General features: G+C 42.3%; 1 protein-coding gene across 5 annotated transcripts in view; it reads right to left on the reverse strand.

Moving 5' to 3' along the window:
• Positions 1-15,174, reverse strand: part of RUFY1 (RUN and FYVE domain containing 1) — a 57,498-nt gene that overhangs the window by 6,350 nt on the left and 35,974 nt on the right. For 4 of the 5 annotated variants that reach the window (XM_029217634.1, XM_029217632.1, XM_029217636.1 and 1 more), the window contains exons 12-15: positions 9,204-9,301; positions 4,084-4,203; positions 3,270-3,399; positions 1,500-1,594 (exon numbers count right to left, since the gene is read on the reverse strand). In XM_029217634.1, the coding sequence (XP_029073467.1) occupies positions 1,500-1,594; positions 3,270-3,399; positions 4,084-4,203; positions 9,204-9,301 (443 nt within the window). The remainder of the gene's footprint in view (positions 1-1,499; positions 1,595-3,269; positions 3,400-4,083; positions 4,204-9,203; positions 9,302-15,174) is intronic. The other variant, XM_029217635.1, reaches the window with a different exon arrangement.

Consider the following 15,174-nt stretch of genomic DNA (forward strand, 5'->3'; position numbering starts at 1 on the left):
CTAGCCACCTGAGAAGGGGGGAGGGCACCCCGAGGACACCTCCCTCTCCGTCTGTCTAAACACCACTGCAAATCCAAGAAGCCAGCACCATGCCAGCCTCCACATCTGGTTCTCATTAGTCTCAGGGATGCCCTCAGACCTGGCCTGTGCTCTGAGTGTGGGGTTGACACCTGGCCTTGCCCACTCTCCAGGAGCTCTCCCCACGGTGGGGGCAGCAGCACAGGGCACTCGGCCTGAGAGGTGGCAGGCAGCCCTCAGGCCACAAGGGACCAGCAGCCCTGGGCTGATCTAGAAAGATATGGTGAGTGGGAGAGGATGGCGAATGGGCAGCATCTTCACGTCAAACTATTGAAAAGACCACATTCCCACCAGAGTCATAACATTTTCCTTTCTTGTTTTTCTTCATACTTTTGTGGGTCAGCCCAGAGCACTGCTTGAAACCTTCCAACTTTCCAGACAGAAAAATCCTAAGGTTGTGCACATGTGTGGACTACTTCAGTGTCTAGTTTCTGGTTTATCCTCACGTTATTTCCTATCTCTGGTCCTTTTCTGGTCACAGTGTCTTCTGCACTGGGCCTGAGCCCGGGCTGTGCTGCCCACTATGCCTGCATCAGGACTCAGGTGGGAGCAGTGAGTCAACCTGGGGTCTCTGTGTGAGTGATGGGGAAAGAGGAACTTTCGTTTCTCTGCTGGACAGCTCTGCTGGGTGCCACACTGCCCCCGTGGGGGCCAGACCCACCTGTGAGGTAAGTGACAGAGCTGGGAGGTAGAGACTGATTCCTGATGACTTTTTTGCTTAAGCAAGCCAGTGTGAGTTGGATATCTGTCACTGGCAACCAAGAGTCCTGACTCAAAGAGAAAAAGCTACACACTGGGTTTAAAAATGCAATCATCACACAAACGGGCAAGTTCCACAATCTGCAGTGTGACCTATCAGACTGTCCAGAGCAACCTGGCAGGACTGGCACACCAGGGAGGACAGCTGTCAAGTCGAAGGGGAGACAGAACCAGCAGGGTCTGCACTCCTTCAGCATCACCCATTGGAGACAGACAGACTCTGCTAGATGTGAGTATCCAGTCTCAAGAGAGGTTCAGTGGTCACCATACTTGCACTGTGGCAGGCTTACATTCTCAAGCCATAGTCCTCCCTCTGGAGCTAAACACACAACCCTCTCATCACCCATCTTGTTCCCTTGGGACACAGATACTAAGTTTGTGAACATGAGGGTTCTAGTCACTAGCAAAGTATATTCTTGATGAATTAATTAACCCAAACCAGTGCTGTGTCCCTGGCGCCTGACTTCCTGGGTTTAGTGTGTGTGGGGGGGCGTCACCCTTGAATAGCTGGCAGGCCTCTCCGACTGGCCTTCCCTCCTCTGACAACAGGACACAGGTTTGGGGCTTGAGTGATGCAGTGGGTAGGCTGGTGTGACTCTCCAGGGGGAGGGAGGCCTAGTGGCCCTAATGGAGGCGGCAGACAAGGGGAGTGGGGTTCTTACTGGCTGAGGTGCAGACCCATTTCCTGGAGGGCTTGTTCCTGCTCGTCACAAACCTTCTGTAACTCTGTCTTCTCATCCTGGAGCTCCCGCAGCTCCTAAAGTGAACAAACCAGGTGCTTGACACAGACTTGAAAGTCTTTTTTTTTTAAGGTTTAGTAATCATAGTGACAAGCAGGTTGGAATGTTTTTCTTTTTTTTTTCTGTTGTGTTTTTTCTTTTTTGGCCACTCTGCGAGGCATGCAGGATCTTCATTCCCTGACCAGGGATCGAACCTGTGTCCCCTGCAGTGGAAGCGCCAAGTCTTAATCACTGGACCGCTAGGGAAGTCCCTGGAATGTTTTTCAAGAGCAAGAAACAGTTTTGTTGTATTAACCTTCTTCAAGACAGGGTTATTTCATAGGTTCCCTCATGTTTCACCAGAATGGGCAACTGGAAGGGTGAGCACTTCAGGAGTGGCTCTGCAGTGCAAACAGTGACGTGGGGCGAGAAACGTTCAAAACAGACCCTCACAGTGCAAAAAAGGCTTTGCCTATCTGAGTTTCTATGAAAAGACAGATTTGTATCAGGGCAAGCTAGTTTAGGAATAAACTGTTTTTCAGAAAGGGCTGGTCAAAATTTCCGGAGAATGAATGAGCAAGGCTGATGAAGGCCAAGATCTGGGATCTCTTTCATGGCCCTGAGAGTGGCAAGCCCTTCTGGAGGCCCCGAGCCATGGAGCGAAGCTCGCTGGGGATGATGCTGATGACTTTGTAATCTGGGGCCAGCACACCTTGAGGACAAAGGCTGGCAAGGGCAGAGACAAAGACCCAGAAAAGTAACTTGGGTTTTCAGGGCTGACCCCGGGGCAGCAGCGGGGCTTGGGCCTGAGTGGTGGCAGTTCCCCCTTAGCCGCTCCTGGGCCCTGTGCTCCAGAGCCTATTAACACAGGCTCACAGGGGCATGCTGAGGCTTCCCAGCAATGTTAGACACATTGTTTTGTTTCTTTTGCAGGGGTGTGTGTAATTCAAATCTTAGATCAAAGTATTTTGAAGGGGGCATGTTCCATCATGCGGCAAAACTTTCTAGAAGTCCTCTCCTCCACCTCTGAGCCAGAGTGGCTCTTGAGGAAGCAATCCCCACACTGGGCCTAGCAGGCTCTCTCATGAGGGGCTCTAGGTACTTTCCAATGGAAATCAAAGGGCCTTTCTCTCAAATTGCAGCAGTACCCATTACCATGCTCAACGAGACAAAATCTAGGTCTGGGAACTGCCCCCGCTGCAGGGATCCTCCTCCAGGGAAGGTGTGGTGCAGGAAGGCTGCCTGAGGCCTCTGCTCAAGCCTTCCTTCCTCTGCTATCACACCTCAGCCACACAGCCCTTCTCTCTGCTCCTTTGCTGCGACAGACCCTCACACTTCCTGGTGGCTCTGCATGGCTGGCCCTTGTTCAGCATTCAGTTGTCTGCTTAACTGTCACTCTCTTCCCAGGCCACCCGCCATGCCAGTGTGGGGACGTTTTACTGTTTTACTCTCTTCACTGTTCTCATTACTGAGTCTCTCTGGTTTGCTCACTGGATTATGATGTGTCTTTGCCTCTTCCTCCTAGAGCAGATGTGGGAACAGTGTCCCAGGCCCGTCCCAGGCCTGGAGCCGGCTGGCGCACAGCGGGGACTGGCCCTGCAGCTGCGGATTCACGAGTCATGCATGTGGCTCACTTGCCCACTGGGAGGCTCTTGAGCAGGAGTTTTTGCAGATGCTAGAAGCTCTTTTTCTCCCCGAGACAGTCTGCCTTACCTTTTTTAATCCTTCTACTTGCTGTAGCTCTGCTCGGAGTAGAGAGGAAGTGTCTTTCTCATGCTGTAATTCTCGCTGAAGAGCCTGTCTTTGCTCTTTTTCTGATTTCAACTCTTTCTCTAGACTTGAGCTGTTTTCGCAAAATGAACTTGAGTTAGTCTCAATGAGAGATTTTCATGGAGGTCCACAATCCACAACCCAGGTCACCACTCAAGAAACGGGGGATTCACAGGAATCTGAACTGCCACGTGAGCATCTAGACCTTTCAACAAGCATGGAAATAAGGTTCCCTCTCCCGCAGGGCCATCTGCACCTCCATAGGAAAGACCAGCAACATGTCATGGAAAGCAGGCACAGGCACACACTTGACAGTTATGCGAATGGAGAGGGAGGAAAAGAGCTCTAACACTTGGGGTCACACACACAGAACCCTCTACTGAGATGGACACCTGAGGAAAAGAGACGTTTATTCTGCAACATTTATCTTGCTTTTTCCAACCCAGAGCCAGCTGACAATGGAGGATATTGGGGGGTTGGGGGCAAATAGAAAGCTGTTACAGAGGGGTAGGAAGTGAACCGCAGCTAAATCCTGATGCCCTTCTCACCAGCTGAGTAGCCTTGGGGACTATACTGAACCCCCTGCAATCGTTTTTCTCATTCGTGAAACAGGGAATAGACGTCTCTTTTCTCATCTGTATCCTAGCTTTGCAGGGGCCACCTCTGAAGTGGACACTGGGACACTGCCCCAATTGGGAGATGGCCTTCCCAGTCCTTCCTGCACCGCTCAGCCACCTGCTGCCGCCAGGGCTCCTACCACTGCTCGAGCAGCTGGGAGAGCTGTTGCTGCAGAGCGCTGCTCCTCCCGCCGAGCTCCTGCTGCAGCTTGTGGCTCCGCTCCTCGGCCCCCTGCCTTGCCCTCTCTGAGTGCTGTAACCTAGACCAAATGAACCAAATCTTTGTAAGGAAAGGATCATTCCTCACATTTACCATATAATTTTTGCATATTCTTGCTGGCTTTCTTTTACATTTAAAAATTAACATATGGTAAAATTGACTCCTTTTTGTGAATAGTTCCTGGAGTTTTAGCACAGGCATAAGTTCATGTAACCATTACTATAATCCATTCTACCAGGTGATACAGAATAGTTCCATCACCCCACAAAACACCTTGGCACTGCCCCTCTGAGTCACACCTTCTCTCCACCCCTAATGTCATATACATGAAATTATACTTCATATAACCTTTTGAGACTGGCTTCTTTTAGCATGTCTTTGCGATCAATCCAAGTTTTTGTGTGTATCAGTGGTCATTCCTTTTTATGGCTGAGTAGAATTTCATTGCATAGATGTACCAGTTTATCCATTCATTTGATGAAAGATATCTGAGCTGCTTTTAGTTTTTGGCAACTATGAACAGAGCTGCTATAAGCATCTGTGTACAGGTTTTTGGGTGAACATGAGTTTTCATTTCTTTTGGGCAAACAGCCAGGAGTGGGATTATTGGGTCATATGGTAACAGTATGTTTGGCTTTTTAAGAAACTGTTTTCCAAAGTGGTTGTACCATTCTGCATTCCCACTGGTAATGTATGACTGTTCCAGTTGCTTTGTAGCCTCTCCAGCACCTGGTACTGTCATTATAAAAATATGTAGCTGTTCTAATAGGTATGCAGTGGCATCTCATTGATTTTAACATGCACTTCCCTAATGGCTACTGATGCTGAACATCTTTTTTTTTTTTTTTTTTAACTCAAGTATTGTTGATTTACAATATTGTATTAGTTTCAGGTGTACAGTAATTTGGTTATACAATACATACATATATATATATATATATATATATATATATATATATATATATATATATATTCTTTTTTTTCCAATTCTTTTCCATCATAGGTTATTACAAGATATTGAATATAGTTTCCTGTGCTACACAGTAAATCTCTGTTGTTTATCTAGTTTATATATGGTGGTGTATATCTGTTAATCCCATACTGACAATTTATCCCTCCTCCCCTTCCCCTTTGGTAACCATAAGTTTGTTTTCTAAGTCTGTGAGTCTCTTTCTGTGCTGTAAATAAGTTCATTTGTATCATTTTTAGATTCCACATGTAAGTGATATCATGTATTTGTCTTTCTCTGCCTGACTCACTTACACTTGGTATGATAATCTCTAGGTTCATCCATGTTGCTGCAAGTGGCATTATTTCATTCTTTTTTATTGCTGAGTAATATTCCATTGTGTGTGTGTGTGTGTGTGTGTGTGTGTGTGTGTGTGTGTGTGTGTATGTATCTCACATCTTCTTTATCCATTCATTTACTGATGGACATTTAGGTTGCTTCCATGTCTCGGCTACTGTAAATAGTAGTATTGCTATCAACATTGGGGTGCACATATCTTTCGAAATTAGAGCTTTCATCTTTTCTGGATATATGCCCAGAAGTGGGACTGCTGGATCATATGGCAACTCTATTTTTAGTTTTTTAAGGAACCATCATATTGTTTTCCATAGTGGCTGCACCAATTTATATTCCCACCAACAGTGTACGAGGGTTCCCTTTTCCTCACACCCGCTCCTGCATTTATTTGTAGACTTTTGATGATGGCCATTCTGACAGGTGTGAGGTAATACTTCATTGTAGTTTCAGTTTGCATTTCTCTAATAACTAGCCATGTTGAGCATCTTTACATGTGCCTATTGTCCTACTGTATGTCTTCTTTGGAGACATGCCTACTTAGGTGTTCTGCCCATTTTTTGTATTGTATTGTATTGTATTTATTTATTTACAGCTGTGTTGGGTATTTGTAGCTGCGCACGGGCTTTCTCTAGTTGCGGTGAGTGGGGGCTACTCTTTGTTGTGGTGTGCGGGCTTCTCATCATGGTGGCTTCTCTTGTTGCGGAGCATGGGCTCTAGGTGCGTGGGCTTCAGTAGTTGTGATACACGGGCTCAGTAGTTGTGGCTCCCAGGCTCTAGAGCGCAGGCTCAGCAGTTGTGGTGCACAGGCTTAGTTGCTCTGCAGCATGTGGGATCTTCCCGGACCAGGGATCGAACCCCTGTCCCTTGTATTGGCAGGCAGATTCTTAACCACTATGCTACCAGGGACGTCCCTTCTGCCCATTTTTTGATTGTGTTGTTTCTCTGTTATTGAGTCATTTGAGGTGTTTGTATGTTTTGGAAATTAAGCCCTTGTCAGTTGCATCATTTTGCAAATATTTTCTCCCAGTCCGTAGGTTGTCTTTTCATTTTGTTTATGGTTTCCTTTGCTGTGCAAAAGTTTGTAAGTTTGATTAGGTCCCATTTGTTTATTTTTGCTTTTATTTCTTTTGCCTTGGGAGACTGACCTAAGAAACCATTGCTACAATTTATGTCAGAGAATGTTTTGCCTATGTTCTCTTCTAAGAGTTTTATGGTGTCACGTCTTATATTTAAGTCTTTAAGCCATTTCGAGTTATTTCTGTGTATGATGTGAGGGAGTGTTCTAACTTCAATGATTTACATGAGGCTGTCCAGCTTTCCCAACACCACTTGCTGAAGAGACTGTGTTTTCTCCATTGTATATCCTTCCCTCCTCTGTCAAAGATAAATTGATGTAGGTGTGTGGATTTATTTCTGGGCTCTCTATTCCAATGATCCATATGTCTGTTTTTGTGCTAATACCATGCTGTTTTGACTACTATAGCTTTGTAGTATTGTTTGAAGTCTGGAAGGGTTATGCCTCCAGCTTTGTTCTTTTTCCTCAGGATTGCTTTGGCAATTCAGGGTCTTTTGTGGTTCCACATAAATTTTAGGATTATATGTTGTAGTTTTGTGAAAAATGTCATGGGTAATTTGTAGATTGCTTTGGGTAGTATGGTCATTTTAACTATATTAATTCTTCCAACCCTAGAGCATGGGATATCTTTACATTTCTTTGAATCATCTTCAATTTTCAATTTCTTTTATCAATGTTTTGTAGTTCTCTGCGTATAAGTCTTTCATCTCCTTGGTTAGGTTTATTCCTAGGTATTTTTTTTTTTTTGATGCAGTTTTCAACAGCATTTTTTTTTTTTTTTTTTAACTTTCTCCTTCTGACATTTCATTGTTAGGGTAAAGAAATACAACAGATTTCTGTATATTAATCTTGTATCCTGCTACCTTGACAATCTTTTCATGTGCTTATTTGCCATCCATATGTCCTGTTTGGTGAAGGGTCTGTTTAAGTCTTTTGTCCATTTAAAAATTTTATTTATTTATTTATTTAAGGCTGCACTGAATTTTAGTGTGGCACGTGGGATCTTTTAGCTGCGGAATGCAGGCTCATAGTTGTGGCATGCAGGCTTCTTAGTTGCGGCATGCATGTGGGATCTAGTTGCCCAATCGATCCCTGGATCCCCAGTTCAATCCCTGGATTGAAACCAGGCCCCCTGCATTGGGAGCATGGAGTCTCACCCACTGGACCACCAGGGAAGTCCTTTGTCCATTTTAGATTGGATTGTTCGTGGAGTTCTGAGAGTTCTTTATATATTTTGGATATAAGTCCTTTGTCAGATATGTGATTTTCAAATTTTCTCCAAATCTATAACTTGTCTTTTTATTCTCTTAAGTGTGTCTTCCACAGAACAAAGTTTTAAATTTTGATAAAGTCCAATTTATCAAGTTTTCTCTTATGGATCATGTTTTTACGTCATGTCTAAGAGCCCTCTGTCTAACCCAAGGCCACAAAGATTTTCTCCTATTTTTTCTTCTAAAAGTTTACAGTTTTAAGTTTTACATGTAGATTTATGATCCATTTTGAGTTAACTTTTGTTTAAAGGTGTGAGGTCTAAATTGAGGTTCATTTTTTGGTGTATGGATATCCAATTGTTCCAATATCACTCACTGAAAAGATTATCCTTTCTCCATTGAACTACCTTTGCACTTTTGTAAAAAAATCAGCCACCTGTATTTGTGCGAGTCTATTTTTTTTTTTTTTTGCGGTACGCGGGCCTCTCACTGTTGTGGCCTCTCCCATTGCAGAGCACAGGCTTCAGACGTGCAGGCTCAGCGGCCATGGCCCACGGGCCCAGCCGCTCTGTGGCATGTGGGGTCCTCCCGGACTGGGGCAAGAACCCGTGTCCCCTGCATCGGCAGGCAGACTCTCAACCACCGCGCCACCAGGGAAGCCCTGTGCGAGTCTATTTTTTGACCCTATTCTGATCCCCTACTGACCTGACATTTACTTATTTATTTAAAAAATTTTTATTTTTTGGTGCGGCATGCGGGATCTTACTTCCTCAACCAGGGATTGAACCCGTGCCCACTGCAGTGGAAGCACAGAGTCTTAACCACTGGACCACCAGCGAAGTCTCTGACCTGATATTTGTTTATTTATTTATTTTAAAAAATTTATTTATTTATTTATTCTTTTGGCTGCGTTTGGTCTTCATTGCTGTGCGCAGGCTTCCTCTAGTTGTGGCGAGCAGGGGCTACTCTCTGTTGCAGTGAGCAGGCTTCTCATTTTTGTGGCTACTCATGTTGTGGAGCACAGGCTCTAGGCACACAGGCTCAGTAGTTGTGGCTCGTGGGCTCTAGAGCGCAGGCTCAGTAGTTGTGGCACATGGGCTTAGTTGCTCCACGGCATGTGGGATCTTCCTGGGCCAGGGCTCGAACCTGTGTCCCCTGCATTGGCAGGTGGATTCTTAACCACTGCGCCACCAGGGAAGTCCTAACCTGATATTTAAATCTGAGCTCACTGGATAGTTCTAACCCCCTGAGAGGACAATGTGATGTAGCCCTAAGGTTGATTAAATGAATACATGCTTAGGCAAAGCTGGGGAATCCAGTCCCCTTGCTGGGGACCTGAAGGACAGTCATCCTAACTTGTCTGTACTTTTGAGAGACTCTGAGTAAGTCCCCAGGCCCAAATAATGCCCAGCACCTTCTAGGGAATATCTGCCGGGGGAAGTGTTTACCTTTCTTCCATTTGTTTCATGCTGGACATAACTTGATTGGTTTTTTCTTCAAAAGATGTGATGGCTTCATTCTTCTGTTGTAAACTGCTCTCCGCATTCTATAAAAGCAAAGAAGGAGGGTTATTTTCTGCTTCTCCCTCACCCCCCTGCCTGCTCTGGATTACAAGTGGGTTCAACTATTCTTGTACTTTTTTTTATAACACTTTCAAGAGCGTTTAATTAATTGCTGCTCTTCTCCAAAGCCCTGGAAGACAAACTAGGCCAAGGCTCCCACGTCATCAACATAAAGAAAGGTAGAGGGGGAATTTCCTGGAGTTCCAGTGGTTAGAACTTGGTGTTTTCACTGCTGTGGTGCAGGTTCAATCCCTGGTTGGGGAATTAAGATTCTGCAAGCCAGCCGGCCAAAAAAAAAAAGAAAAAAAAAAAAGGCAGAGAGGGAGATACTGAAGCCCTCTGTTTGAATAGTCCATGCCCCTTTTTGAAAAGGAATTTCAGAGTCAGATTTGACTCAATGTTACTGAGTCTTCTCATGTGTCAGGCACATCCATGAGTTCACCTGACTCTTGCAGAGTTCTCATGGTGGGCATTGTTAGCCCCCACTTCTCTGAGCAAGAGAGGGAGGCTCAGAAATAGAAAGCACCTGGGAAAAGGTCTGAGCACAAATATGGTGCATCTGGGTTCTTATTCACAACCATGTGACTTTCTGAGTCCAGGCTTTTAACCATGGCAGACGCTGAGTGACTAGGAGGCAGCAAAAGAGCAACATGTTTCTGTGTGCCTACAAGAGACACTCTTAAAATACAAGGATACAGAAAGGCTGAAGACAGAAAGAAGTCCTGATAAATTCTTAAGAATATATAGACTGTAGTGTCTGGCTTTAAAGTAATAAAACTAGACATAAGGAACAAAAGAATAGCTAAACATCTCATATCTGGAAATGGAATAGCATATTACTAAAAACTATTGAGGTAAAAAAAAAAAAGAAAAAAAAAACCAGAAAGATTATGAAATACTTAGAGCTGAAAGACAATGAAAACACTGCACTATTTTACTATATTGAAGATGCACCCTAATTTTATATACCACTATGAAGGAAAAAACTGCTACTTGAAACATGTCATGCCATTGACCATAAGATGCATCTTGATTTCAGAGATGACAAATGTGAAAAACATGCTTTTTAGGTGAAATACTTCCATCAAAATTTGAGGGCCATAGCTGAAGCAGTACTTGTGGGTAATTTTTAACTTTAAATAAAATGTTTAATGAAATTAAAAAAGATAAAACAGATGAGCTAAGCATGCATTTCAGAAGTTGAAAATGAGCCACAGAGCAAACCCAAAGAAATAAGAAAGAAAATAATAAAAGTGAGGGTAGAAATCAATGAAAAAGAAATAACAATACACAATAAAGAATATTAGAAAAAAAGCTGGTTCTCTGAAAAGATTATGAGGACAGACACACCTCTGGCAAGACCGGATAAGGAAGAAAGACAAAAAATGCAAAAAGAAAATGCTGAATAAAAGAGATTTAAAAATTCTGCAAAAGAATGTTATAAACAAAAACATTTGAAAACCTAAACAAAATAAGATACATTTTGGAAAAAAATATACCAAAATTGGTCTGAGAAGAAATGGAAAATATGAATAAGCCAGTAAACATTCAATAAATAGAAATGGTAGTCATAGTCTCCCTGCCCAAAAAGCCCAGCCCAGATGAATCCTACAACATGGGTGGGTTCTCAAAACTTTTGGAGAATAGACACTTTCTATCTTATAAGCATTATTTCAGAGAAAGAGAACAGGAAACCTTATTTTATAGTACCAGTCCAACCATGATTCTGAAGCCAAATAAGGCTAGTAAAAGGAAAGAAAGAGGTCTGTCTCGTATATAAACACACAGATTATATATAACATATTGGCTAACTGAGTCAAGAGTATATTTAAATATATCACAATCAAGCAGGAATCCAGGAACATAAATGTATAAATTGACACATAAATAAGGGAGAAAAAGAACAGGACTATCACAACAGATAAAATGCAAAAAAGCCCAAAACATTTAATAAGGTTCAATATTTATTTATGAGGAAAACTCTGAGCAAACAAGAAATAGAAAAGAACTTCCTTAACTAAGTAAAGTTTATATATCAACCATCTAGTAAGCATTATTCTTGATGGAGAAATTTTTACACGCATTACTTTTAAGATCAGGACCACAAATCTGCTTACTATTCCAACTACTGTTTAATGTAGTCATGGAGGTCCTGGCCAATGCTAAAAGAAACAAAAAAGAATGAGGAGTACAAAACCTGAGAGTGAAGAAATTAAACTGTCTTTATTTGCCTATGATATGATCAATTACATCTAAAACCAACAGGATTAATAGACAAACTATTAGAACTAGGTGGTGAGCAAGGCTGTCAAACACAAGATCAACCTATAAAGCACAAAAGCACTTCTCTACATCAGCAAGACCTCACTAGGGGATGCAGCCAAAATAAGGCACCCAGCACACCAGCAACAAGAACTAGACAGAATTGAGGAGTTCACCTAGAGAAAATGCAACTCTTACGGAAGAAAAAGGACAAAAAGAGAGTAAACTATAAATTCAATGCAATTCCCATGTAAGAAATTCAGCTGAATTTTTTAAAAAGGAAATTTATACCTTATTCTAAAATTTTTATCAAGAATCAGACTATACTACAAAGCTACAGTAACCAAAACAGCATGATACTGGCACAGAAACAGCACACAGATCAATGGAACAGGATAGAAAGCCCAGAAATAAACCCAAGCACTTATGGTCAATTAATCTACAGCAAAGGAGGCAAGAATATACAATGGAGAAAAGACAGTCTCTTCAGTAAGTGGTGCTGGGAAAAGTGTACAGCTACATGTAAAAGAATGAAATTAGAACATTTTCTAACACCATATACAAAAATAAACTTGAAATGGATTAAAGACCTAAATGTAATACTGGATACTATAAGACTCCTAGAGGAAAACATAGGCAGAGCACTCTTTGACATAAATCAGAGAAATATTTTTTTGGATCTGTCTCCTAGAGTAATGGAAACAAAAGCAAAAATAAACAAATGGGACCTAATTAAACTTATAAGCTTTTGCACAGCAAAGGAAACCATAAACAAAATGAAAAGACAACCTATGGAATGGGAGGAAACATCTGCAAATGATGTGACTGACAAGGGATTAATTTTGAAAATATACAAACAGCTTATACAGCTCAGTATCAAAAAAAAACAAACAACCCAATCAAAAAATGGGCAGAAGACCCACATCAACATTTCTCCAAAGAAAACATACAGATGGCCAATAGGCACGTGAAAAGATGCTCAACTTCCCTAATTATTAGAGAAATGCAAATAAAAACTACAATGAAGTATCACCTCACACCAGTCAGAATGGTAATCATCAAAAAGTCTGCAAATAATAAATCCTACACTGTTGGTGGGAATGTAAATTGGTGCAGCCACTGTGGAAGACAGTATGGAGGTTCCTTAAAAAACTAAAAATGGAATTACCATATGATCCAGCAGTCCCACTCCTGGGCATATATCCGGAAAAGACGAAAGCTCTAATTCAAAAAGATACGTGCACCTCAATGTTCACAGCAATACTATTTACAATAACCGAGACATGGAAGCAACCTAAATGTCCATCAACAGATGAATGGATAGGGGCATCCCTGATGGCACAGTGGTTAAGAATCCGTCTGCCAATGCAGGGGACATGGGTTTGAGTCCTGGTCCGGGAAGATCCCACATGCTGCGGAGCAACTAAGCCCATTCGCAGCAACTACTGAGCCTGCGCTCTAGAGCTCACGTGCCACAACTACTGAGCCCGCGTGCCACAACTATTGAAGCCCACGTGCCTACAGCCCATGCTCCGCAACAAGAGAAGCCACTGCAATGGGAAGCCCATGCACCGCAACAAAGAGTAGCCCCCACTTGCCGCAACCAGAGAAAGCCCATGCACGGCAACAAAGACCCAACGTGGCCAAAAATAAAAATAAAAAGTAAATAAATTTATATAAAAAAATAGATGAAGGATAAAGAAGATACGGTATTATATACATTGGAATATTATTCAGCCATAAGAAAGAAGGAAATAATGCCATTTGCAGCAATACGGATGGACCTAGAGATTATCATACTAAAGTGAAGTCAGACAGACAAAGACAAATATCATATATCACACATAGAATCTAAAAGAATGATACAAATGAACTTATTTACAACACAGAAACAGACTCACAGACTTAGAAAAGAAACTTATGGTTACCAAAGGGGAAAGGGGTGAGGAGGGATAAATTAGACATTTGGGATTAACAGATACACACCACTATATATAAAATAGATAAATAAGGACCTACTGTATAGCATAGGGAACTATATTCAGTATTTTGTAATAACCTATAATAGAAAAGAATCTGAAAAAGAATCACTTTGCTTTACACCTGAAACTAACACAATACTGTAAATTAATTATACTTCAATTAAAAAAAAAGAAAAAAGGATAAACATTTACAAATAGATAAGTCAATCAAAAAAAGAAGAGGGGAAAAAAGGGGGAAAGGTAGGCAGGCTTGACCTACGTTATGGGCCGAGTGTGTCCATCCCAAATCCATTATGTTGAAGTCCTAACCCCCAGTACCACCCCGGATCTTATTAGGAAAACGGGTCACTCACTGCAGACATAATTAGTTAAGATGAGGTCACACTGGAGTAGGGTGGGCTCCTAATCCAATATGACTGGTGTCCTTTTACAAAGGGGAAATGTGGGCACAGGCATGCACACACAGGCAGAAAGCTGTGTGAAGATGAGGGCAGAGATGGAGGTGATAACTTCTCCAAGTGAAGGAAACCCAAATATTGCCAGCAACCACCAGAATCTAGGAGACGGATGGGACTGACTTCCTCACAGCCCTCAGAGGAAACCATTCCTGCCAACACTTTACTCTGAAACTTCTGGCCTCCAGTACTGTGAGATGGCAAATTTTTGTAAAGCCACTCAGTTTGTGGTACTTTTAAGCAGCTTACTATATGGAGAAAAAGAAAACTGGATCCCTAGGTAAGGCCATATACAAAGGTTAACTCTAGATACATTAAAAACCTAAATGTGAAAGGTTTAGACAACTAGTGTGGAATATCTTTGACACCTAGACGTGAGAAAGAGTTCTAAAACAAAACCCCCAAACTTCAAACCATATGTGAAAAATCAACACATTAGACTACATCAAAAATAGGGACTTAAGGACAGTAGATGACACTAGGAGAAGATATTTACAATCTGTAAACCAGTAAAGGACTAAAATTTAGACCATACATGGAATTACTACTAATCAACAAGGAAAACATAGGAAACCCAAAAGAAAAAAGGACAAAAAATATGAATAGGCAAGCCACAAAGAAGCATAAATGGCAACCAACATGAAGGGATGCTCAAGCTCACTAGACTGAGAAATGAATATTAAGTCAACTGTACCCTTGCAATACAGGCACCACAGGACACAGCTGGAGGGAGCGTGTGTTGGTGCAGCCCTTCTAGAAAGCAGTGTGGCTGGGCTTATGCAAACCAAGGACACAAAGGAGGAAAGGAAGTGTCTGGCTGGGAGGACACTACAATTATGTCTGCCAGGGAGATTTCAGAGGGAGATGGGTACACTAGCTGCCAAGGTGTTGCTTGTGCTAGCGCAGTGGAGGAAAACCATTTGTCCGTCACCAGGGGAATGGGCAAGAAAACACAGTGGGTACAAACGCTGGGAAGCTAAACTGCACTAAGAAGCCAACAGCAGATATACATGAGGATGAATGTAGCATTGAGGGAGAAAAAGTAAGGAACAGAATGTGATCCACAGCACGATACCACTTATGTAAATTAAAATTCATGTCCTCAAAATGATACATGTTTTAGAATGACAAATATAAATAAAAAGATAAACACTTAAG

Source organism: Monodon monoceros, unplaced genomic scaffold (genome assembly GCF_005190385.1).
Source record: "Monodon monoceros isolate NGI ecotype Baffin Bay Population unplaced genomic scaffold, NGI_Narwhal_1 Super_Scaffold_12, whole genome shotgun sequence".
Taxonomy (NCBI): domain Eukaryota; kingdom Metazoa; phylum Chordata; class Mammalia; order Artiodactyla; family Monodontidae; genus Monodon; species Monodon monoceros.